We start from the raw sequence: 26,629 nt of genomic DNA on the forward strand, positions 1-26,629 counted from the left end.
CAGCTCACTACAGCACACACATCTACACAGCTCCAGTAAAAGAAACAGTGCAATAAAACACCACAAGGGGGAGCTCTAAGGTTGGGAGATGAGGCAATAGACCTACTGTACAACTGATTATTATTAAAGTAGTTATTATACAGTAGGGCTATACAATATTTCATGGTAATTAAATGTGGTAACAACATAGAACATGTATCAATGTCGGTTCTGGGGACCATCAGGGGTAGCTCAGACCCTTATGGGTCCATGTCCTGACAGCTGCATCCCATGACTGACACAGCCCTGGGTAGACAACCCAGCCTGGCAGAGATCTGTGCTCAGAGGAGCGCACTTTTCTAGTATTTAGAGTATAGGCAATATAAACATAATCACCAAACAATGTTGTAGTTGCAAGTAAAATAGCTAAATGTATACTGTGCATCATCATCATATTCCTGCCAAATACAAAACCAATAGCCAAAAAAAAACTAAATGAGTTTTGTGACTGTCTACCATTAAAAACAATACTGTTTTTAAAACGTAATATAGTAAACATTTTGGAGTATGTAATGAAAAAACAATAGCTATTTACAATTGTGCTAAAATAAATACAAAAATAAACCTACGCCTGTGCCTCAGAAAAGCAATTCTCTTTGCTATGACTGATGGTCCCTGGGTTTGTGTAAGTGTTGGTCTGAGGCAGCTCTTCAGTGAAGGTTTTCTCCAACACTTTCAGGATAGACCCACGAAATACATCCTTGAAATCCTGACCCATGAACACGTACAACAGCGGGTTCAGGCAGCTGTTGAGAAATGCCAGGCTGACAGCTATGGGAAACCCATTGTTGAGCTCATTATCCAGTGTTTCACTGCGCTCTTTCACCAACAGAATCAGTTCTATGATGTGATAGGGCGCCCAGCACAGGAAAAAGGTGGTGATAACAGCTGCTATGATTTTGAAGGGGCGACCTGAGTGGCTGGCCAGCGAGCGATTCCTCCTGAGCCGGTAGATGATGACAGAATAGCAGGAAACGATGACGGTGAAAGGGACCACGAATCCCATGAGGAAGCAAATGATGATCATGGCTCCAAGTCGAAATGTCCACAACTGCTTCACTGCAGGTGATCTGTAGTCATCGGTGAGTGCATAGTTGTTGAAGCACCAGATGATGTCCTTATCATGGAAGGAGGGCTGTGTGTTATAAAAGATGAAGTAAGGGGAGCAGACAGCCAAGGCCAGAACCCACACACCCAGACTCACACAAGACGCCTTTCTGACACTGCGATGGTTCTTGGCCCACACTGGCCACACCACACATACACATCTGTCAACACTAATGACCATCAGAATGTAGACGCTGGCAAACATATTCGTGTAGAGAACGATAAAGTTCAGTTTGCACATGCATTTGCCAAAAGGCCAGTGGTCGTCCAGAGCTGTTTTTGTGATTCTCAGGGGAAGGAACGCTGTGAAGAGGAAGTCGGCCACAGCGAGGTTGAGATACCAAACAGTGTTGATGGTTTTCTTCATTTTGAAGCCCGTCACCCAGATGACAACTCCGTTCCCACACACACCGAGCACAAAGACCAGGCTGTAAATGGTGAGGGTTATGATCTTGAGGGATTTCTTGAGTTCATCCACATCACCTTTAGTGTGTTCATCCCTGTACTCCTCATTGTCCTCCCAGAAATAACTGTTTCCACCAGACAGATCCATGGTTTTGTTGTGATAGACAGCAGTTGTGGTCATAAAAACCTAAAATAACAAAACACACCGTTTATTAATTGCCTTAAAGGTGTTGTGTATATATATATATTTATAATTTTTTCCTGCATAAGGCTCAGTAAGACTCCTTAACCATTGATAATGGCCTAAATGCAGTTGATGAAACATTTCAACATTTACAACCCTTATTTAAAGGTAATGTGCGTGATATTACATTAAAGGGGTATTTTGGACCACGGTTTTCTTACCTTTTCTATGATGTTATGATATGAAAAGCTGTGACGGACCCGGGATGGAGTTATGAAATTTTTCTACTGTACCATTCATCCTAAGATATCCTACAAAAGGTAAGAAAACCGCGGTCCAAATTTTCCCTTTAAAGCTCCCCTTTTCCCTTTTAGCTCCCCTTTTAAAACTATGTAACTTTCCTCTTCTACCCCGGATTTGAACCCGGTTTCCTGCGTAAGTGCTGAAATGTGTTACCATTGAGCTGATAGATCCTGCTTGCTTGCTCAAGGAATACATTTTATCTTGCCCATCAGGTCATAGTTTGTGTCAGATCCTGTGTCTAGGTGAGACATGACCTTTGACACGATCTAAATGTCTCAATAAAAGAGCAAGGAGACAAAATATAATCACCCCAATTGTATAAGTTATATTGTATTAACATACTCTACCATACAGATTGGACAAAATTAAAATGTATTCATTAAAAGAAAAGTTACATACAAAATAAGTGTTAAATAGCTCTATATACCCATAGCAATCATTGATATGCTGTTTAGATTTATTTTTTTAAAATAAAGAAGAATAGATATCTGTTTCAATGTGTTTGAGTGATGCCAGACAGAGAAGTGTCTTCTTCAAACTGTGATCAGTGAATGCTGAGGAGCTCTTATATCTATGAAGGTCTGATGAAATGTCTGACGCCTGAAATCAGCCGTACGCAGGGGGAGGGCTGGAAGGAGAAATGACAGTAGCACTCATATTTGTTATTTATGGAAAAAATAATAATAATGATAATAAAGAAAATAAAAATAACTCTACAGTTTTTATTCTGTGGAAGGAAACCGATGACAAAAAGATAAAACAGAGAAGTATATGACTGTTATAGAACTGTCAATTTGATCAACTTCATGTTTTAATGTGTTGCAACTAAAGTGCAAAAAATAAGGCGTGAGTATGTCTCACATGAAACAAATCTGCGGGAAAAAACTACAACATTGTAGTGGACTCTCATTAATAATATCTTTGAGCTTCCATTTTATTCATGTGACAGCCATGATGGTGCAGACGATAGTGACAAGCTACAGTTGGACTCGAGCCAAGGTTCTGACCCACGATGGTGAGACTAAAGACTTTGAGATGCTCGCAGGCGTCCAATAGGTGACACCCTGGCCCCCTTCCTGTTTATTGGGGCGATGGACCATGCACTGAGACACGCAGTCAGTGGTGAGTACATCCCATCACCATTACCGACCTCGAATACTATGTTTGTTTTTTTTGTTAGGCTGCCTGCCAAGACACATGGTTAGACACTTTGTGACAAACCACAACTCATTTGCAAGACTTCGCCAGAAGAGAGAAAGAAAGGAGCTGGTGAAGGAAAGGAGAAGTCTCAGCCATATATACTGATACAAGAGAACTGAAACCAGAAGTAATTTTACTTCATCAGAAAAGAAAAAGAAAGAAGAAACGGAAGTCCTAGCCACAAAGTGTACTGTAGATGAAAATAGATCAAGTGCTGCAGTATTCTGCAAAAAACGCACAGTGGTTATGAAGAAGGTAACTTTCAGACAAACCACTAATTATTACCAACAGAAGCATATTGGGGGATTTTTTTAATCTTTACCATTAAAACAAAAACATGTTTTAAAAGGCTATTCAATTCAATTCAATTTTATTAAAGAGTCAAATCACAACAAGTTGTCTCAAGAAACTTAACATGTAGCGCAGAGACCCAACATTGACATTGTCCCACCCTGAGCTAGCAAGCGTGGGAAAACCTCCCCCTTACCCGGAAGAAACGTCAGGCAGACCCAGGCTCAAGCGTTGGCGGCCATCTGCCTTGGCCGTGTCGGGGGGAGAGAGAGAGAGAGAGAGAAACAGAGAGGGGGATACAAGCAAATACAAGTAGCAATAACAATAATAATAACTATAATAGTGTAAGATAGTATATAATAATATAATATAGCATAACAATAATATTATATAGTATAAAATTTGAATGTTAAGACAATATACAGTATAGTGGTATAGTATAATATAGTAGTAATCCACAGTCGTGCTCTATATGGTCCGCAATCACACTCTTGATCTGCAGCTGGGGGTCTGTAATAACAGTCCATGGACCTGTGAAATGGGAGACACAAAAAACTCTGGGGAGCGGGTCCCCCGATTTGGAGTTAATGGCAGGCCTTAAGCGTGAGTCCGTACAGTGTTAATTACACTTGCACTGATATCTAGTCTTAAATATACAGAGTGTGTCTGCTTCACGGACTGAAACTGGGAGAAGGTTCCACAGAATAATCTTGAAAATATGTAATATGTAATATGTATTTCGCCCAATCGGACGATAATGTGTTACAGTGACAGTCAAGTGAGCCAATGAGAGGAAATGATTGGTAACCTGCTGCTGAAGAGACAGGAGTCAATGGACCAAAGGAATGGAATATTCTAGATACTAACCCAATAAAACCGGGAAAGCAGAAAGCAGGAATAGCAGATCTACAAGCTCACAGCGTGTCACTTTCGTGCCGCACGCTGAGCTTTACATCTGCTATTTTTTGACATTTTACTACATACTTTAGAATTGTTTAACACAAATCTTCTCTTCTGGGGGTCCCTGGCACAAAACATTTTCAGATGGTGGTCCGCGGCCAAATATATGTCAATTTGGGGGTCCTTGGCAAGAAAAAGTTTGAGAACTACTGATTTAGAAGGCATTTGTAGAATCAGAATCAGGTCTTAATCGGTTAAACATTTGAATAACATGACCTTCAGTGTGGAAAAAGTAGCCTATACGCTCAAGTAAATACTGAAGTATTCAAAAGTACACATTACATTTTCTTTTTTAATATCAATGCATTCCAAAAACATTCAGGCAGCTGTTGAGAAATGCCAGGCTGACAGCTACTGGTAACCAAATGTTACATTACATGTACACATTACCCAGCGTTTCACTGTACTGTATGATATTCACCAACTCAATCTGTTGCATGATTTGAAAGGGGGCCCAGCACAAGAAAAATGCAATGATAACAGCTGCTATGATTTTGAAGGTCCTGAGCCGGTAGATGATGACAGAATAGCAGGAGACGATGACGGTGAAAGGGACCACAAATCCCATGAGGAAGCAAGTGATGATCATGGCCCCATGTTGAAACTTCCACAACTGCATCGCAGGTTTACTGTAGTCATCGGTGAGTGCAAAGTCGTCGAAGCACCAGATGATGTCCTTATCATCTAAGGAGGGCCGTGTCTCATAAGAGATGAAGTAAGGGGAGCTGAGAGCCAAGGCCAGAACCCAGACACCCAGAATCACACAAGACGCCTTTCTGACACTGCGGTGGTTCTGGGCCCACACTGGCCATACCACACATACACATCTGTCAACACTGATGACCATGAGAATGAAGATGCTGACATACTTGTTCATGTGTAGAACGTTATAGTTCAGTTTGCACATGAATTTGCCAAAAGGCCAGTGGTGGTCCATAGCTGTTTGTGTGAAGATCAGGGGCAGAGAAGCTGTGAAGAGGAAGTCGGCCACGGCGAGGTTGAGGTACCAAACGGTGTTGATGGTTTTCTTGATTTTGAAGCCCGTCACCCAGATGACAACACCGTTCCCCAACACCCCGAGCACAAAGACCAGGCTGAAAATGGTGAGGGCCACAATCTTGAGGGATTTGTAGAGTTCATCCTCCTAGAAAGAGCCGTTTCCACCGGACAGATCCATGGTTTCATTGTTGTGGTCATAAACTCCGTTGTCCTGAAAAGTAAAATAACAAAACAAAGGTGGGCTACATGCTTTGTTTTATCACACGTAGGGTTTATTACGGAGACCCTAAAGGGACATGTGTATTTAAAGTTTTTTTTTTATGGGTGTAGGAAAGGAAAAGAAGTTGGTGATTTTTATAAAGTGGTTAAAGGGATAGTTCACCCCCAAAATGACTTTTTCTTCTATCGATTACACACCACATGGAGACTTGAATTCATGGAGATTTTTTTGTTTTTGTCGCATTCCTAAGACAATAATTTGATGACCGGAGACATTAGCATCTTCCTGCCGGTCATCAAATTATTGGCTTAGGAATGTGACAAAAACAAAACAATCTCCATGAATTCAAGGCTTCATGGGGTGCGTAATTGAGAGAAAATAAGTAATTTTTTGGGTGAACTATCCCTTTAATGTCTACAATAGCCTACCCGTCGTTGCTTACCTTCACTATCACGGGGACGTCCCCTGGCTCCTACATGACCATTGAGGCTTCACCCCCGCTGAGGTCACATGAGGACCCATTTATGTGCTGACCTTGGCTTCAGGACATCACAAGGCAAAGGGGGGCGAGCAGTGAGCGCAAGAGCAACACTGACCTCAAGTGGTCGTTCAGTGAACTGAGCACTGCTCTGGTTTTCTGCTTCATTGCCTGCCTGCTCCATGAAAATGAATGAATAAAGGTTCTGACCCACGATGGTGAGACAAAAAAGTTTGAGATCCTTGCAGGAGTCCTCTTTCTGTTTATTGGGGCTGTAGATGAAAATACATCAAGTGCTGCAGTATTCAGCAAAAACTGCAAAGTGGTGGTGAAGAAGGGAACTTTCAGACAAACCACAAATTGATCATACATAGTAAACTTACAGGAAGTATAACACAGGAAGCTTTGACGCACGTTTGCCGTGTACATAACAATAGTCCGGGAGCCAGGACCAGCCCTCAGGATGTTCTCTGCTAACTTTTTTTTCACTATTATTTCCTGTTAGCATATACCTTGGGCCATCACAACAAGTTCATACTGAACACCCCCAGCTCGGGGCCGTTTGGTCTCAGGGGCTCCCAAACCCCTTTTTTGGTATATGTTTCTGGCGAAATTATGTTAATGGAAATATTAATTTACAAAAATTACATAATTTGTCTTACACATGAAATTTGGCATGGAGTATCCTGACACATAGGGGTAAGTAGAAAAATAGGATTCTGGTGCTTGCTACCATTGTATTTCAAAATATCACCCACAACATCCCCAGAAACACACTGTCCGCTTGACAAATTCTCATCTAATATGATTATTTTCCAACACTTTATGGTGAATAAAGAATATATGGTGAAAATTGAATATTCAGTCAGTAGCTTTCCAGAAGCCTAGAATGTAACAATAGGTTCATATGTACTGCTCAAACTAGTAAAAAAGGTTTGAAATATGAAAAGTGAATAATCCAGCAGGAAAGCAAATGCTTTTAAATGGATTTGCACAAAATAGTTGTACTGTATTATACTGTAATTGTATTATACTGTAACTGTATTATCATGTACTGTACTGTACTGTACAGTACAGTACTGTAGTGTAGTGTAGTGTAGTGTAGTGCATTTTACTGTACTGTACTGTACTGTACTGAATTGTACTGTACTGTACTGTACTGTACTGTACTGTACTGTACTGTACTGTACTGTACTGTACTGTACTGTACTGTTCTGTCATGTCATGTCATGTCATGTCATGTCATGTCATGTATTGTATATACAAGAGAGGTAGTTATATTCACCATAAAGTTTTGGAAAATAATCATCATGAGAATTTGTCAAGCAGACAGCAATTTGCTTGTGTTTCTGGGATTGTGGGTGATATTTTGAAATACAATGGTAGCAAGCACCAGAATCCTATTTTGCTACTTACCCCTATGTGTCAGGATACTCCATGCCAAATGTCATGTGTAAGACAATTTATGTAATTTTAGTCAATTAATATTTCCATTAACATAATTTCGCCAGAGACATGTACCAAAAAAAGGGGTTTTGGGGACCCTGAGACCAAACGGCCCCGAGTTGGGGGTGTTCAGTATGAACTTGTGATGGCCCAAGGTACATGCTAACAGGAAATAATAGTGAAAAAAAGTTAGCAGAGAACATCCTGAGGGCTGGGCCTGGCTCCTGGACTACTTGGCTCGAGTGTCGAGTCAAACTGTAGCTTTGTCTCTATCGTCTGCACCATCATGGCTGACACATGGATCAAATGAAAGCTCAATTTTATGTTAATGTTATTAATTAGAGTCCACTACAATGTTGTTTTTTTCCCAACTCAAGCATGCATTATTTTGTGCACTTTAGATGCAACACATTAAAACATGAAGTTCATAAAATGTACAGGTTCTGTAACATAGTTAGTCATACTTCTCTCTTTTATCTTTTTGTCATCGGGTTCCTCCCACAGAATGAAAAAACTTAGTTATTTTAGTTATTATTTTTTGGGTTAGTTAGTTATATGTTTTTTTGTTTTTGTTTTTGTTTTTATAAATAACAAATATGAGCGCTACTGTCATTTCTCCTTCCATCCCTCCCCCTGCGTACGGCTGGGGGAGGTCAGACATTTCATCACACTTTATTAGAGATAAGGGTTCCTCAGCATTCACTGACTACAGTTTGAAGAAGTCACTTTTCTGGTTCAACACATTGAAACTGGTATTTATTCTTCTTTTATTAATCTAAACAGTCAGAATGAGGAATAATAGCTATTTAACACTTATTGTGACATAAATATCCAGTGGTGTAAAGTAACTAACTACATTTACTCAAGTACTTTACTTAAGTACAATTATGAGGTACTTTTAATTTACTGGAGTATTTTAAATTTTCTATATACTTTTACTTCTACTCCATTACATCTCAGAGACAAATATTGTACTTTTACTCCACTACAATTATTTGAAAACTTTAGTTACTAGTTACTTTGTAGATTTTGATCATTATTACGAAACATACATTACCCACTTCAGCCCTACAGTATTTAAACTTTGGCTTTTTGAAAATAGCAGATCTACAAGCTCACAATGCATTGTGAGCTATTTTCAAAAGATTTGAAAACTTGTATAATGGGATATTCTGCATAATGAGTACTTTTACTTTTGTACTTAAAGTATATTTAGATAGTTGATAGCCAATACTTTTGTACCTTTACTCAAGTAAATTTCGATTACCGGACTTTTACTTGTTTTACACTATTTCATTGCAGTATTGATACTTTTACTTAAGTAGAACCAATGAGTACTTTTTCCACCACTGTATATCACTAACATTGCCTTTAAATAAGGGTTGTAAATGTTGATGTGTGAAATGATTCATCAAGTGTATATAGGACATTATAAATGGTTATGGAGTCTTACTGAGCCATATGCAGGAAGACCTTAAGACAATTAATAAATGGTGTAATAAAACAAAGCTTTGTTTTGTTATTTTAGTTTTATATGACCACGACTGCTGTCTATCACAATAAAACCATGGATCTGTCTGGTGGAAACGGGTCTTTCTGGGAGGACAATGACAGGGATGAGCATGCTGAAGTCCTCAAGGATGAAATCAAGAAATCCCTCAAGATCGTGTCCCTCACCATTTACAGCCTGGTCTTTGTGCTCGGCGTGTTGGGGAACGGAGTTGTCATCTGGGTGACGGTCTTCAAAATGAAGAAAACCATCAACAATGTTTGGTACCTCAACCTCGCTGTGGCCGACTTCCTTTTCACAGCGTTCCTGCCCCTGAAAATCACAGAAACAGCTCTGGACAACCACTGGCCTTTTGGCAAATTTATGTGCAAACTGAACCCTACCGTTCTACACTTAAACATCTATGCCAGCGTCTACATTCTGATGGTCATCAGTGTTGACAGATGTGTATGTGTGGTGTGGCCAGTGTGGGCCAAGAACCACCGCAGTGTCAGAAAGGCGTCTTGTGTGAGTCTGGGTGTCTGGGTACTGGCCTTGGCTCTCAGCTCCCCTTACTGCATCTTTCGGGACACACAGCCCTCCTTCCATGATAAGGACATCATCTGGTGCTTCGACAACTTTGTACTCACCAATGACTACAGTTCACCTGCAGTGAAGCAGTTGGTGAAGTTTCGACTTGGGGCCATGATCATCACTCGCTTCCTCGTGGGATTCGTGGTCCCTTTCACCGTCATCGTCTCCTGCTATTCTGTCATCATCTACCGGCTCAGAAGGAACCAGTCTCTGTTCAGCCACTCAGGTCGCCCCTTCAGAATCATAGCAGCTGTTATCACCACCTTTTTCCTTTGCTGGGCCCCCTTTCACATCATAGATCAGATTCAGTTGGTGACTATCTTGGTGATATATCACAGTGAAACGCTGCATAATGTGATCATCATTGGGTTACCCATAGCTGTCAGCCTGGCATGTCTCAACAGCTGCCTTAACCCAGTGTTGTACGTGTTCATGGGTCAGGATTTCAAGGATGTATTTCGCAAGTCTATCCTGAAAGTGATGGAGAAAGCCTTCACTGAAGAGCTGCCTCAGACCAACACTTACACAAACCCAGGGATCATCAGTCATAGCAAAGATAATTCCATTTCTGAGGCACAGTTGTAGGGTTATTAGAATTGATTTTAATAAGCACAATTGTAAAAAAAAAACAGTATTATTTGTAATCGTAGACAGTCCAACACCCATTTTAATTTTGTGTTGGCCATTGGTTTTGTTTAGCAGGCATATGATGATGAACACCAGCTTACAACTTAATTTAAGTTGTACTGGTTTATTTGATTAGTTTATTATTATTTATTTTCATTATTATAATTTTTTTCACAGGAAAAAAAACTTTGGGGAACAGTTTTATAATGTTTTATTTAAAATTCAATTCATACAAAATGCTGCTACAAGTGGGAGCTAATTATAATGCTGCATTTGATAGAACAAAACATTTGAGGATCTATTTAGTTAATTATTTAAAATGTTCAGTATATAAGAAATGCTGTTAAATGTAGGAGCTCCCTGCACTTACAGTATATAAAGTTTTTTCAAGTTGATAAATATTGTTTGTTTTAAATGTTTTACATTTTGACAATAAAAAAAACAATTTAATTAATTAATGTTTTAATTGGCTCTTAATATTGGCTATCGGCCTCTTTGATCACTACTAATCGGTAGCGTAGGCAGCATTCCTTTTCGGGTATATGATCCGGTCGGGAGCGGAAGTAGCCCTACGTCAACGGGTGCGTCATCCGCGTCATCATTGACCGGATCGCGACAAACCGGAAAGACGTCTCACCCCAAAATAGGTCCGTCCTAATAAAATCCTTGATGCGGCGTAGTTTAGCTTATTTTTTAAATATAAATGTTATGTGAGTGTACTTTCCGGAGACTATTTAGCGTCTGTATTATCCATATTATCCCACGGGGAAATTCTATTCCATTTAAATAGGGATTGGGGAACCAAAACAAAGCGGCACCGCAAAACCGGATCGCGACAATCCGGAAAGAGGATTCTTTTTTAATTTATTTTTTCAGTAGGCGTGGCCTAGACTGGATCATATGGGTCTTTAGTAACGCATACCAGGCTTTCCTCCGAGGTGGAAAGACTGGTGACGCGAGGTTAACTTATCGGTATCGGCGACGGTATTGAACATGAAAAACCCATATCGGTCGAGTTTGGGTCTAACTTTGAAGACAGACAGTGCCGTCTGTCCGTCAGTCGATGCAAGACATCGAGTGCTATATAAAAAATAATTTTGCTTGAAAACACAACTATTTTTTAACCTTTTTGAAAATGAAAATGTTTCACAAAAAAACTAAAACAAATGTATAATTGTCTGCTATTATAAAGCAATTATAAAGAAAATATAATTTGAAATTTGTGCTTTTGAATCTTTGAATATTTTTAAAAGGAAGTACTTATTTGACTGAGCAACTTTCACTTTGAGTCATAATTGACCAAGAGTGACTCAAACACTGAGTAGGACTTTGTCTACTACTGGGCATGTTCTGTATCCACCACTGCTGCAAAGCAAACTTATCCCAGTTTAGACACAGACTGTATATATTCTGGATGATCCAAATAAAGTGCTGTCTGTGAAGGAAGACAGCGTTATAGGGTTCACCCTGGCCTGGAATTTTATAATTTTAGGGGGAAGTCCATTTGGGCTTTGGTGTTATAAATAAAATAAAATAAAACAATGATTTTCAGTTGAAGAAAATAAATATTTTAATTTGATTTATTATTATTATTTTAATACATGTAGTTCACACATGCTCAGCCCATGACTTTAGTCACTGGACTCATTTGAAGATGGGCATAGGGAGTAAGGGGGAGTTCAGAATCTTAACAAAAGACACTGGTCTTTATTGACACTAAAGAGGCAGAGGAGGAAATGGTACAATCAGCTGGGGCAGTGTGGCGGGGCGTTAAGGCCACAGTGGCCTCAGGGCATGTCATTTTGTGAGGGGCAGAAGACCAAACTGAGGGGCAACGGTTCACTGCTTCTTTCCATATAATTTTTTGACTAAATAGTGGAATGCACACACATTCATTTGGTAACAGGATAGGTTGGGCACCAAAACATTCTGAGAACTAGGGAAAACTGGGCACCAAAACAGAGTGGGCACCAGACCTCGGAGGAGTGGGGACTAGAGGAAATCCAGGCTCTAAAATATTTTGAAGTCTGGCATGCGTAGTACCGGATTGCAACTACATTCAGATTATTATAATTTTTTCCCCTTTCCAAAACATTTTCAGACAAATTAGATTAGTTTAGTAGGTTAAGGTTAGGAATAGTTCTAGGAGGTTAAGGTTAGGTTTAGGTAGCCTGGTTCCAGACGATTGTGCCATTGCAAAAAAGAATTGCGCTCGGCAGATTTAGTGTGATATTGTCTTGCCACACGAGGCTAAGGTTTAGGTTTAGGATTAAGGTTTGGGTTAGGCCTCTGTATTGGTGCCCACACTTCTTTAGTGTCTTCCTCCCAAATTTTTTATTTCCTTGTGCCATTCAACGACAACTCACACACACACCGTTGCGCGCTTGCGCATAGCAGACTTGGCATAGAAGACCAGCTAGCTTTATTATTCACTTTACGTGACAATACATACTGTACATACATACATAAAACACGATAACATTCTGTTATCGGTATATCTTGGTTGGTGCTGTAGGCCTAAGTGACATTTGTTTGGTTAAATCTGTATTCTTAAAACAAAAACATGTTTTAATAAGCTACTTGCCATGTAGGCTATCAAATCTACCATATTATTGTAACCTGTGTTACCAGGGGTCCTTGAGGGGGCTCCAGGTCAGGTCCCCAGCATAATCTTGAAAAGAAAATGTGGTATTTTGCACAATCGGACGATAATGTGTGACAGTGACAGTCAAGTGAGCCAATGAGAGGAAATGATTGGTAACCTGCTGCTGAAGAGACAGGAGTCAATGGACTCAAGGAATGGAATATTCTAGATACTTAAACCCATTAAAACCGGGACAGCAGAAAGCAGGAATAGCAGATCTACAAGCTCACAGCGTGTCACTTTTGTGCCACACGCTGAGCTTTTGGGGGGGGATTTTTGAAAAATCTCGAAAGTGTTTGAAAAATGTTGCATACTTTAGATTTTTTTTAACACAAATCTTCTATTCTCTCCTGGGGGTCCCTGCCACAAAACATTTTTAGATGGTGGTCCGCGGCCAAATATATATCAATTTGGGGGAAGAAAAAGTTTGAGAATTACTGATTTAGAAGGCATTTGTATAATCGGCCTCAAGTCTTAATGGGTTAAACATTTGAATAATAAGATCTTCAGTTTTGGCATTACAAAAACATGCAAAAACATTGTTTCAATTTAAATTAAATAAATAAACAGAAACTTTCAGAAATCTTTAATTGTGTTGTTTATTGTTATTATTACTTTTCTACTTTATATAAACAGCATGTACAAGATTCAAGATTTATATTCAAATGTCACAATTAAGTGAAAATATTTCTTATAATGGGCTTTAAATCCATAGGAAAGGACCAGTTTTGGACAAAGTATTTATACTCCTGGTCAATATTACTGAACTAAAAGTGAAAGTTGCTATGTCAAATTTGTATTTCAGTTAAAGAGTACTTGCTTTTAAAAATACTCAGGTATTCAAAAGTATAAATTACAAAGTGCATTTTCCTTTTACTATCAATGGTTGCTATATAGAATTTTTTATATTTTCCAAAAACAAATTCAAAGATTTTCCAGAAGTGTTAAAAGAAATATAAAAAAATAGAAGATGTTCAAGCTCACAACGCATCGCAGCATTTGCATTCTATCTCAGTTATACTTTGACATTTAAATGTGTGTGTGAAGCACTTTAATGTCTACGATAGCCTACCCGTCGTTGCTTACATTCACAATCACCTTATTTGGACATTAGGGGCGGCAGTGGCTGAGGGGCAGAGTGGCCGGGTAGAGTGAACTGGAAACTGCAAGGTTCCCAGTTCGATCCCGGGCTGGGGCGCGCCCCCAGAGTTAGTGTCGAAGTGTCCTTGAGCAAAACGCTGAACCCCTAATTGCTCCCGATGAGCAGGTTGGTGCCTTGGTGTCTGCTATGGTGTCATATTTGGTGAGGTTGTACTGTAGCTAATATCATGTAAACCTATGGTGTTAATAGCCATAGTAACTTTCACTTTTTACATGTAAAGTGGGAGCAGGGGGGGGGCACTTAAACTTGAGTGTCTTTTGTTAAGATTCTGAACTCCCCCTTACTCCCCATGCCCATCTTCAAATGAGCCCAGTGACTCTGATAAGTCCAGGGCTGCGCATGTGTGAACTTTTGACGAAAAATTATAATTTTTATGTATTGAAATGAATACATTCAATTCAATTATTTATTTTTGTCAACTGAAAATCATTGTTTTATTTTGTTTGAAATTTGAAATTTACAACACCAAAGGCCAAATGGCCTTGCCCCTAAAATGACAAAATTCCAGGCCTGGTTGAAACACATAAATAATGCTATCTTCCTTCACAGACAGCACTTTATTTGGATCATCCAGAATACATACAGTCTGTCTGTGTCTAAACTGTAGTGGATACAGAACATACAGTATTCAGTAGTAGACAAAGTACTCAGTATTGAGTCACTCTTGGTCATATATGACTCAAAGTGAAAGTTGCTCAGTCAAATTTGCAAGTACTTGACTTGCTTTTAAAAATATTTAAGGATTCAAAAGTGAAAATTAAAAAGTATATTATCTTTGTAATAACTATAGAAAAGTTAACATTTGTATTGAGATATTTTCAAAAATGACAGTTGTATGTCTTCAAAGTTAGACCCAAACGCTAGGGAAGACAGGCAAAAACTTGACACAAAACCGTGCTACAGAAACAGACAATCAAACATACATATAGCTGGGGAAACAGACAGGTATAATAAATACACTTGGAAAATAAGACACAGGTGCACTCAAGAACAATCAATACAGGGATTGGCTGGTGCAAACAGGACACAGGTGACGCAAATAAACAATAATCACAGGGTGGAGAGACAAGACATGACACAACTAATAGAGCGTCGCAGTTCCCGCCCACTTCCTGTTTTTTTTGGTGCCGGAAGAAAAAACTCAATGCATTTTTCCATTGACATTTCCAAAAATATTTATATCTATTAATTTAAGCCTCGAATCAAGCCATCATGAGATGACATGAATCATGACCATAAAACGTTTTTTTCTGTGATTTTTTTAAATTTTATATTTAATTATATGATATACTATATTTAATAAATACCCTTTGTTTTGCCGTTTTCAAAAAAAAAATATCACAGAATCAAACGTTTTATGGTCATGATTCATGTCATGTCATGATGGCTTGATTCGAGGCTTAAATTAATAGATATAAATATTTTTGGAAATGTCAATGGAAAAATGCATTGAGTTTTTTCTTCCGGCACCAAAAAAAACAGGAAGTGGGCGGGAACTGCGACGCTCTATAAGGAATGCACTTGCAGGAACAAGAGTCACAAGAGTTACAAAATAAATCAACATAAAGTTTATTTTAACCCTGTAAGACCCGGATATATTTGTACTTGCAAAAAAAAATTAAAAACCTTTCAGATGGTCTTGTAGGAGTATTTTGAAGAGGAAAATATAATGTTTTTTTTAAAAAAATGTTTTGGTAAGTTTTTATGCAAATGTTGACATTTAGCAACGTTGGGTCCATCAGGTAGCAAAATTTCCTATAGGCCATTTTTATGGATAACATGGCAAATGTGTAATTACTTCACTAAAACAACTTAATGATTCATTTATATGGTTTATTATTTGGCCTCAGATCAATTATGAATAATATTTGGCCTCAGAACAGTATACATTATGAATAATAACACCAATAAGCCATATTTTTTAATCAATTTTCACCTTGAATGAATAATGAATAATAATGAACAACCCCCACAACCCCCAACAAGTACCACAGTGGTCCCACTGTCCTTGTAGACAGTATTGAAAGCAAATTAAACATACTGAGAAATAACAAGGGAATATATTGGTTAAACTATGGTTGAATATACATTGTTTAGGGGGAGAGAGAAAGTTTGGGTGGACATTTTCTGAGGCTTACTGCTCAAAGCAAACAATTCAGTTTTTGTGAACAAAGGAACCAGCTTGTATGGTTACAAATATCATTGGAAATTAGAAATTAAAGAAAAAAGGCACATATAGCCTACTCTCTCTCACTGTTTCTCTCTCTCTCTCTCTCATATATATATCTCATATATATGAGAGAGAGAGAGAGAAAGATATATATATATATATATATATATATATATATATATATATATATATATATATATATATATATGCAAAGTGGGGGAAATACACATATAACTGTTTAAATCTATTGTGAAAACTATATATAAGGCTGAACAGTAGCAGGTGAACATTAGGCCTGCCCTTGTATTTTTTTGCAACCAAGAGGGCCCAACGTTGACCAAAAGCAACAAGTATGAATCATGCTATAATTTAAATTTGGGACATATATTTCACAATAATAACATATGTACATGTTCTAGACATTGTAATGTTCACCAAAACAAATATTACAGGCATATTACTTACGTTTTTGTGAGGAATATCTTCCAGAGAAAAAAGAGATCTGTTCCAACAGAGATTTTTCAAGTTGTGATGATTCCTGGCTCTGTGGGGGGTATTTATATGCAAATATCCTGGCCAATGGCATTGTAAGACTAAACAATAGGACCCAATGAGGATTTAGAGGTGAAAAAATAACAGAAAAACAAATTATTTTTCTCCTTTCTTTATAAAATATAATTGTTGCTCTAAAGCATCGCTGGGTCTTAGAGGGTTAAAGAAAGAAGGTTTTGTGATGTTATCAATTGTCAAAATCTGTAAAAAAAAAAAAGAGTGACTTTGTATCACCATGCAGTGTACATCGATTAGGAGACTATTTTGGAATATACATTTTGAATCAACAGAGCAACTATTGAGAATATTTGGAGATCCATGGTAACTTACACAACCCAAACCTCTACCAAAGCATAATTTCGCTTAAATCTTATGTTGTTGTGGTAGAAGACGAGATGGAGAACAACATATTACATGATTGTATATTAACTTTATTTATCACATTGTTTTTTATTGTCTTCGTATTAATCTGAAGCCTCAATGACAAATGCTGGGTTTAATATTCTCACACACGCACCACACACACACACACACACACACACACACACACACACACACACACACACACACACACACACACACACACACACACACACACACACACACACTATTATTATTATGATTATTAAATAAGTTATTATACAGAAGAGAATATTTCATGTTAAATGTAGGAACAACAGAACATCAGGGTGCAGGGCTTCCTAAATGGTTCAAAACTATGAAAGAACTATAAAAAGGAAGCTCCTTGAATGCAGAAAAAAACACAATGATGTTAATCAACAGTACACAGTCCAACAAGCACTTTAAAAGCTGTGAACACCACAAACAAAGCTTGTCAACATACATGCAGCAACAGGCAACTCGTTTTAGACATGAGCCCATGAGAACAAGAAATGTAGAAAATAAAACAAATAAAAATAAAAATAAAACATAGATGCACCAACAAGCCAGGCAACCCCATTGTTGCAGTAACCAAAATACGTACATACACCATACAATAAACCACTGTTTCTCAATGTCAGGTCGGTGGACCACCAAGGGGTCTGTAACTCTGACAACGTACAAAGGGAACCAAATGGAACCTTACAGGTTTGTTACTCGTTGAGGGTACAAATGGAACCAAATGGACCCTTATGGGTCCATGTGCTGAAGACTGCACCCGACTGACACAGCCCTGGGTAGACAACCCGGTCTGGAAGAGATCTGTGCTCCGAAGAGATTATAAATATGATCATCAATTTTGTAGTTGCAATTAAATAGCTAAATGTAAAGTGTGCATCATCATCATATGCCTGCCAAACAAAAACAATGGCCAAAACAAACAAACAAACGCAAAAATTTAATCAGTTTTGTGACTATGTACGATTATAAACAATATTGTTTTTAAAACTATAACTTCAATATATTATTTTGGATATTTTGCATCATCGTTTCAATCTTAAGAATGTAACGAGAAAACAATAAAAAGCTATTTACAATTTTGCTAAAATAAATACAAAATAAACCTACACCTGTGCCGCAGAAAAGGAATTCCCTTTGCTATGACTGGTGGTCCCTGGGTTTGTGTAAGTGTTGGTCTGAGGCAGCTCTTCAGTGAAGGCTTTCTCCAACACTTTCAGGATAGAGTTGCGAAATACATCCTTGAAATTCTGACCCATGAACATGTACAACAGCGGGTTCAGGCAGCTGTTAATAAATGCTAGGCTGCCAGCTACGGGTAACCAAATGTTGAACTTACCCTCCGTGTCACTGTACTCTATGAGATTCACCAACTCAATCTGTTCCATGATGTGAAAGGGGACCCAGCACAAGAAAAATGCAATGATAACAGCTGCTATGATTTTGAAGGGGCGACCTGAGTGCCTGGCCAGAGAGCGATTCCTCCTGAGCCGGTAGATGATGACAGAATAGCAGGAGACGATTACGGTGAAAGGGACCACGAATCCCATGAGGAAGCAAGTGATGATCATGGCCCCACGCCGAAACTTCCACAACTGTATCGTGGGTTTACTGTAGTCATCAGAGAGTGCAAAGTTATTGAAGCACCATATGATGTCCTTATCACGGAAGGAGGGCCGTGTGTCATAAGAGATGAAGTAAGGGGAGCTGAGAGCCAAGGCCAGAACCCAGACACCCAGACTCACACAAGACGCCTTTCTGACACTGCGGTGGTTCTTGGCCCACACTGGCCACACCACACAGACACATCTGTCAACACTGATGACCATTAGAATGAAGATGCTGACATACATGTTAATGTGTAGAACGGTATAGTTCAGTTTGCACATGAATTTGCCAAAAGGCCAATGGTAATCCATTGCTATTTGTGTGATGATCAGGGGCAGGAACGCTGTAAAGAGGAAGTCGGCCACAGCGAGGTTGAGATACCAAACAGTGTTGATGGTTTTCTTCATTTTGAAGCCCGTCACCCAGATGACAACTCCGTTCCCCAACACGCCGAGCACAAAGACCAGGCTGAAAATGGTGAGGGCCACGATCTTGAGGGATTTCTTGAGTTCATCCTCATCACCTTCAGCATGTTCATCCTTGTACTCCTCATTGACCCAGAAAGAGCTGTTTCCACCAGACAGATCCATGGTTTTATTTTGATAGACAGCAGTTGTGGTCATAAAAACCTAAAATAACAAAACAAAGCTTTGTTTTTACACCATTTATTAATTGTCTTAATTTCTTCCTGCATATGGCTCAGTAAGACTCCATAACCATTTATGATTTCCAAAATACACTTAATGAATCATTTCACACATCAACCTTTACAACCCTTATTTAAAGGCATTGTGAGTGATATATTTATGTTCAAATAAGTGTTAAATAGCTCTATTATTCCCATAGTAATCATTGCTTTAGACAGTTTAGATAAATAAAAGAAGAATAGATACCCGTTTCAATGTGTTGAAGTGATGTCAGCCAGAGAAGTGTCTTCATAACTGTGGTCAGTGAATGCTGAGGAGCTCTTATCTCTATTAAGGTGTGATGAAATGCCTGAGGTGTGATGAAATGCCTGTCACGTCAGCCGTACGCAGGGGGAGGGCTGGAAGGAGAAATGACAGTAGCTCACATATTTGTTATTTATATATATATAAAAAAAAAAAAAGACGAACTAACCCAAACATAATAACTAAAATAACAATAACTCTACAGTTTTTCATTCTGTGGGAGGAAACTGATGACAAAAAGATAAGAGAGAAGTCTGACTATGTTACAATTTTATCAACTTCATGTTTTAATGTGTTGCAACTAAAGTGGACAAAATAATGCATGCTTGATAATGTCTCACATGAAAAAAACAACATTGAAGTGGACTCGAGCTTCCATTTTATTCATGTGACAGCCATGATGGTGCAGACGATAGTGACAAGCTACAGTTGGACTCGAGCCAAGGTTCTGACCCACGATGGTGAGACTAAAACGTTTGAGATGATCGTGGGCGTTATACAGGGTGACACCTTGGCCCCCTTCCTGTTTATTGGGGCGATGGACCATGCCCTGAGACACAGTCAGTGGCGCCACAGTCAGTGGCGAGTACATCCCATCACGATTACCGACCTCGACTCCTCTATTATTGTCATGCTTGCCTGCCTTCCAAGATACATGGTAAGACACTTTGTGACAAACCACAACTCATTTGACAAGACTTCAATATGTGTAAATATGTAGATACGTTGTGGTCTCCTTTTTTATTGTCTCCACCAGGCCGAAAGGCATGCCCGAGACTATGGTTTGCACCCTGTCCGTCTGCCCTAGTGTCCGTCCGTCCGTGTGTGTGTCCGTCCGTCTGTCTGTGAGCAGCTAATATCTGGCACCACTGGCCCTGTCACTGCAAAACTGTGCACAAACACTCCCTGGATGCCAAAGATTGGCCAGTTATAGCGCCACCATGAGGCCGAATTGTGCAAAACACATTTTTGGCTATTACTTGGATATTAGTCCTACAGATTTTGTCCAAACATCACACAAATCGGTACACAGTATCTCTATAGTCATGTGATCAACACGGATCTGTCCGATTTCCCATATTCCATCCTGATTGCCTAAGATTGGGTTCCAAAGTTTGCAGGGTTGGTTTGTTTTGAACAAAATCCCTCAAATCATGAACGCTCCGTGAAATTCCCACTAGGTCGAGGAAGAAATGCCACCCTTTTCACATTGGCCTGTTATAGCGCCACCAGCACGTCTAATTTAGCAAACACACATTTTTGGAACAAAATGCCTCAAATCATGAATGCAGTGTCCGATTGCCGATTGCCTAAGAACAAATGGCACCCTTTTCACATTGGCCTATTATAGCGCCACCAGGAGGCCACAATAACCTACCTGACCTGGCGGAGACCTGTGTTCCGAGGACCACTTTTTCTAGTTCCTTATTTTTTTCCTTCCCTTCCCTCATTGTTTTACACATGTTAACCTGTGATGTGACATTCACCAGAAGAGAAAAATAAAAATAAACATGTATGTATGTATGTATGTATGTATGTATGTATGTATGTATGTATGTATGTATGTATGTATGTATGTATGTATGTATGTAGGTATGTATGTATGTATGTATGTATCATCTATAGTACACTTATACATAATTATGTGGCGAGGATTTCAGTTCCTTCTTTCTTTTTATTTTCTGATAAAGTCTTGTGAAATGATTTCTTGTTTAAAGTGTCATTCCAAGTTCCCTTTTTTCACCATGACTGCGCAAGTTTTTGCAGTATTCAGCAAAAACTGCACAGTGGTGGTGAAGAAGGGAACTTTCAGACAAACCACAAATGTGTCAGATTTGTATCAGACAACCAGAAAATTGTCATAAACTATCAGACAAACCACACATTTGTCTGTCACACATGTGGCATAACACAGAGTCTGACGCACGCTTGCCGGTTTACATAACAAGACTGGTTTATATCCTTGTGCCATTCAACCACAACTCACACACACTGGTGCACGCATGCGCATAGCATACTTGGCATACAAGACCAGCTAGCTTTATTATTCACTTTATGTGACAATACATACATCAAATTCTGTCATCAGAATATCTTGAAGGTGCTGTAAACCTAAGTGATATTGATATTTGTATAATATTAACATACTATTATAACCTGTCTATTATGTTCAATGGTTCACAAAGTGGGGTGGGGACCCTGCAGGGGTCCTTGAGGGGGTTCCACGTGGTCCCCAGCATAATCTTGAAAAGATGTGGTGAATGTGGTATTTCGCCCAATCGGACGATAATGTGTTACAGTGTCAGTCAAGTGAGCCAATGAGAGGAAATGATTGGTAACCTGCTGCTGAACAGACAGGAGTCAATTCAAGGTTCAAGGTTCAAGGTTGTGCTTTATTGTTACATCTTGTGTACAGGTACATAAGAGTAAAACTTTTTTTTATTCGGTTTACTTCAGAAAATGCAACAGCATAGGTAATACCAATAACAATAATAAAACTGTGAAAAGATTTTTAAAAAAGAAAGAGAGAGTGCAAAAAAAGAGCATCAGCGTAAGTAGGCCTACATAATGATCTTGGTATATTTTATACACCAACAGCATTTTTTCAGTAGCTGCCACCTGACTTTATGTTAACAACTTCACAGTATATTCTATTTACAGAAGATTAGGTAGGAACAGTTCAAGCGATGGACTCAAGGAATGGAATATTCTAGATATGTTAAGCCATTAAAACGGGGAAAGTAGGTATAGCAGATCTACAAGCTCAAAGCGTTTCTTGTACATCTGCTATCTTTGAACATTTTAGATTTAGATGTTTTTTAAACAAATAAGAAAATTCTGAATAATTGTAGTAATAATTGTTGTTAATTGCTATTATAACTTTTCTATTAATTGCTAATATAAACACCATGTGCAAGATTCAAGATTTATATTCAAATGTTAGAATATATTTGTTAAGATTTGGGCTTTGGGTATTATACTCCTGATCAAACATTACTCAACTACAAGTGAAAGTTGCTGTCAAATTTGTATTAAATTAAAAAAGTACTTGCTTTTCAAAGTACGAATTCAATGATTTTCCAGAAATGTTCAAAAAAGATATCAATAGCTGAAAATAGTAGATGTTCAAGCTCACAACGCGTAACAGCATGACACGTTGTGAGCTTGAAGATCTGCTATTTTCCACAAAGAGATTTGGTGAAGACAGAAATACTATAGGATCTGATATGAGGGCCCTGGGGCTTGAGTGGTTAAAGTGGTTAATTCAAACTGTTTTTTTTCTTTTCTATCTCAGTTAAATTGTGACATTTAAATGTGTGTGTGAAGCACTTTAATGTCTATGATTGCTTTCCCGTCGCTTCTTACCATCACAGTCACCTTATTTGGACGTCCCGTAGCTCCTACATGACCACTGAGGCTTCACCCTCACTGAAGCCATGTGGGCCAATTATGTGCTGACCTCGGCTTCAGGACATCACAAGGCAAAGGGGGCGAGCAGTGAGCGCAGGCGGCTACTTTTAGAGCAACACTGACCTCAAGTGGTCGTTCAGTGAACTGAACACTGCTCAGGTTTTCAGTGATGTAACTAAGTACATTTACTTAGTACTGTACTTAAGTACACTTTTAAGGATTTTATTTTTTATTTTACTGGAGTATTTACAATTTTCAATCATTTTACTTCAACTCTACATCTCAGAGGCAAATATTGTACTTTTACTCCACTACAATTATTTGAAAACTTTAGTTTCTAGTTACTGTGTAGATTTAGATTATTATTACAAAACATACATTAACCATTTCAGCCCTATATTTATACTTTGGCTATTTGAAAATAGCTGATCTACAAGGAAACACAACGTATCACAAAGCGACGTGTTGTGAGCTTGTAGATATTTTTATAAATGTAAAAAACTTGTAAAATCAGATATTCTGCATAATGAGCACTTGTACTTTTGGTACTTTAAGTATATTTTGATTGCAATACTTTTGTACTTTAACTAAAGTCAATTTTGAATAGGCTACCAGACTTTCACTTGTAACAGAGTCTTTCTACATTGTAGTATTGCTACTTTTACTTAGTACAAAATGTGAGTACTTCTTCCACCACTGCTGGTTTTCTGCTTCATTGTCTGTCCGCTCCATGAAAATGTATGTGTGTGCATTCAACTATAGTCAACAAATGATATGGAAAGAAGCGGTGAACACAGGGCAGGAATTTCATTTAGGCCATGGAGGCCATGGTCACCGTTGCCCCTCAGTTTGGTCTTCTGGCCCTCAAAAAATGACCTGCCTTGAGGCCACTGTGGCCTTAACGCCCCGCCCACACTGCCCCAGCTGATTATACCATTTAATCCTTTGCCTATTTAGTGTCAATAAAGACTGCAGTGCATTTGTTAAGATTCTGAACTCCCCCTTACTCCCCATATGTCCTAGCATCGGATCCAGCCTGCTTGCTACGTTCGGCGTCTGTTTTTTCCTCACTTCGATTCACAGTCTGGAAAGCCTCCTATCTCCGTGCACAAACGGGAGACAACAGCCCGCAGCTTCTGGTTGGTCTGTAGGGGGGGGGGGGTGACCAGTGTTGTCCTATGTAAAACTGGAGGACACTTCCTGACTTGCCTACGTAATGGAAATACCAACACACTGGCAAAGTGAGAAGACAAACGTAGCGAATCAGGCTGGATTCCAAGCTACATGTCCATCTTCAAATGAGTCCTGCAGTGACTCTGATAAGTCATGGGCTGAGACCATGGACTCTACAGACATTGATCATTTGTAAATACATGTATTAAGATAATAATAATAATAATAAATTAAATTATTTATAGTCAACTTATATAGTCAACTGAAAATCATTTGTTTTATTTGATTTGAAATTTACAATACAAAGGCCAAATGGCCCTTGCCCCTAAAATGACAAAATTCCAGACCTGGGTGAAACACATAGATAACGCTATTCCTTCTTCTTCCTTCACACACAGCACTTTATTTGGATCATCCAGAATAGATACAGTCCGTGTCTAAAATGGGATACGTTTGCTTTGCAGCAGTGGTGGATACAGTACATGTCCAGTAGTAGACAAAGTACTCAGTATTTGAGTCACTCTGGTCAAATATGACTCAAAGTGAAAGTTTGTGTAAGTACTTGCTTTTCAAAATATTTAAGGATTCAAAAGTACACATTTCTAAGTATATTTTCTTGATAGCTTTACAATAGCAGTTTTTTTTTTTCTTTTTCAAATGTTCAAAAATAATTTAACAGCTGTCTGTCTTCAAAGTTAGAACCAAACGCTAGGGAAGACAGGTAAAAAAAGAAAAAAAAACTAGACGATCCAACACACATTTCAGGGAAACAGACAGGTATAAGCAAACTTGACACAGGTGAACTCCAGAACAATCAATACAGGGATTGGCTGGTGCAAACAGGACTTTCTATTATTATACGATAAGCAAGCAATTTTTTTGTTGTAAGTAAATAGCAAAATGTATCATCATATGCTGGCAGACACAAAATTAAAATGGGTTTTGTGACTGTCTACGATTACAAATAATACTATTTTTAAAACTCTAACTTCAACATAATTCTTTTGAATATTTTTCAGGAAAAAAAAGTTTACAATTGTGCTTATTAAAATCCTTTCAAATATAGGCCTAACCCCACAACTGTACCTCAGAAAAGGAATTCTCTGCTTTGCTAGGACTGGTGGTCCCTGGGTTTGTGGAAGTGTTGGTCTGAGGCGGCTCTTCAGTAAAGGCTTTCTCCAACACTTTCAGGATAGACCTGCGAAATACATTCTTGAAATCTTGACCCATGAACACGTACAACAGCGGGTTCAGGCAGCTGTTGAGGAATGCCAGGCAGGCAGCTATGGGAAACCCAATGTTGACCACATTATCCAGTGTTTCACTGTGCTCTTTCACCAACACAATCAGTTCTATGATGTGATAGGGCGCCCAGCACAGGAAAAAGGTGGTGATAACAGCTGCTATGATTTTGAAGGGGCGACTTGAATGGCTGACCAGAGAGTGATTCCTCCTGAGTCGGTAGATGATGACAGAATAGCAGGAGACGATGACGGTGAAAGGGACCACGAATCCCATGAGGAACTCAGTGATGATCATGGCCCCAAGTCGAAAATTCCACAACTGATTCCCTGCGGATGTGCTGTTGTCATCTATGAGTCCAAAGTTGTCAGAGCACTCAATGATGTCCTTATCACGGAGCTGCGTGGTCCTAAAGATGAAGTAAGGGGAGCTGAAAACTAAGGCCAGTACCCAGACACCCACACTCACACAAGATGCCTTTCTGATGCTGCGGTGGTTCTGGGCCCACACTGGCCACACCACACATAAACATCTGTCAACACTGATGACCATCAGAATGTAGACGCTGGCAAACATGTTCGTGAGGAGAACGATATAGTTTAGTTTGCACATGAATTTGCCAAAAGGCCAGTGGAGGTCCAGAGCTGTTTCTGTGATGGTCAAGGGCAGGAATGCTGTAACGAGGAAGTCGGCCACAGCGAGGTTGAGATACCACACAGTGTTGATGGTTTTCTCCTTTTTGAAGCCTGTCACCCAGATGACAACACCGTTCCCCAACACGCCGAGCACAAAGACCAGGCTGTAAATGACGAGGGACACGATCTTGAGGGATTTTTCCATATCCATCGTCCTAAAATAACAAAACAAATGGAGGTTACATGCTTTGTTTTATCACACGTAGGGCTAAGTAAGACTCCAAAACCATTTATAATGGCCTAAATAATTTCACCACATCAATATTTAGAGCACTTAATTA

At 39.0% G+C, this 26,629-nt stretch overlaps 4 protein-coding genes across 4 annotated transcripts; 1 reads left to right on the plus strand and 3 right to left on the minus strand.

Moving 5' to 3' along the window:
• Nucleotides 1-604: 604 nt before the first annotated feature.
• On the minus strand, nt 605-19,496 carry LOC308081218 (chemerin-like receptor 1; the record flags this gene model as incomplete). The annotated part of the gene is made up of 3 exons (XM_080457606.1): nt 19,435-19,496; nt 5,481-5,633; nt 605-1,471 (listed from the first exon to the last, which is right to left on the minus strand). The coding sequence occupies exons 1-3, from the start codon at nt 19,465-19,467 to the stop codon at nt 605-607; spliced, it is 1,053 nt and encodes a 350-aa protein (XP_080313732.1). The 5' UTR covers nt 19,468-19,496.
• Nucleotides 9,200-10,300, plus strand: LOC308081221 (chemerin-like receptor 1; the record flags this gene model as incomplete). Its single annotated transcript, XM_080457609.1, has 1 exon — nt 9,200-10,300. One exon carries the CDS (start codon nt 9,200-9,202, stop codon nt 10,298-10,300), a length of 1,101 nt encoding a protein of 366 aa, XP_080313735.1.
• Nucleotides 18,376-19,415, minus strand: LOC308081216 (chemerin-like receptor 1; the record flags this gene model as incomplete). Its single annotated transcript, XM_080457604.1, has 2 exons — nt 18,376-19,368; nt 19,401-19,415. 2 exons carry the CDS (start codon nt 19,413-19,415, stop codon nt 18,376-18,378), a joined length of 1,008 nt encoding a protein of 335 aa, XP_080313730.1.
• A 5,983-nt stretch (nt 19,497-25,479) lies between the features above and the next one.
• Nucleotides 25,480-26,499, minus strand: LOC308081219 (chemerin-like receptor 1; the record flags this gene model as incomplete). The annotated part of the gene is made up of 1 exon (XM_080457607.1): nt 25,480-26,499. One exon carries the CDS (start codon nt 26,497-26,499, stop codon nt 25,480-25,482), a length of 1,020 nt encoding a protein of 339 aa, XP_080313733.1.
• Nucleotides 26,500-26,629: the final 130 nt, after the last annotated feature.

Source organism: Gymnoscopelus braueri (assembly GCF_963280865.1).
Source record: "Gymnoscopelus braueri genome assembly, contig: SCAFFOLD_249, whole genome shotgun sequence".
NCBI classification, from domain to species: Eukaryota; Metazoa; Chordata; class Actinopteri; order Myctophiformes; family Myctophidae; genus Gymnoscopelus; species Gymnoscopelus braueri.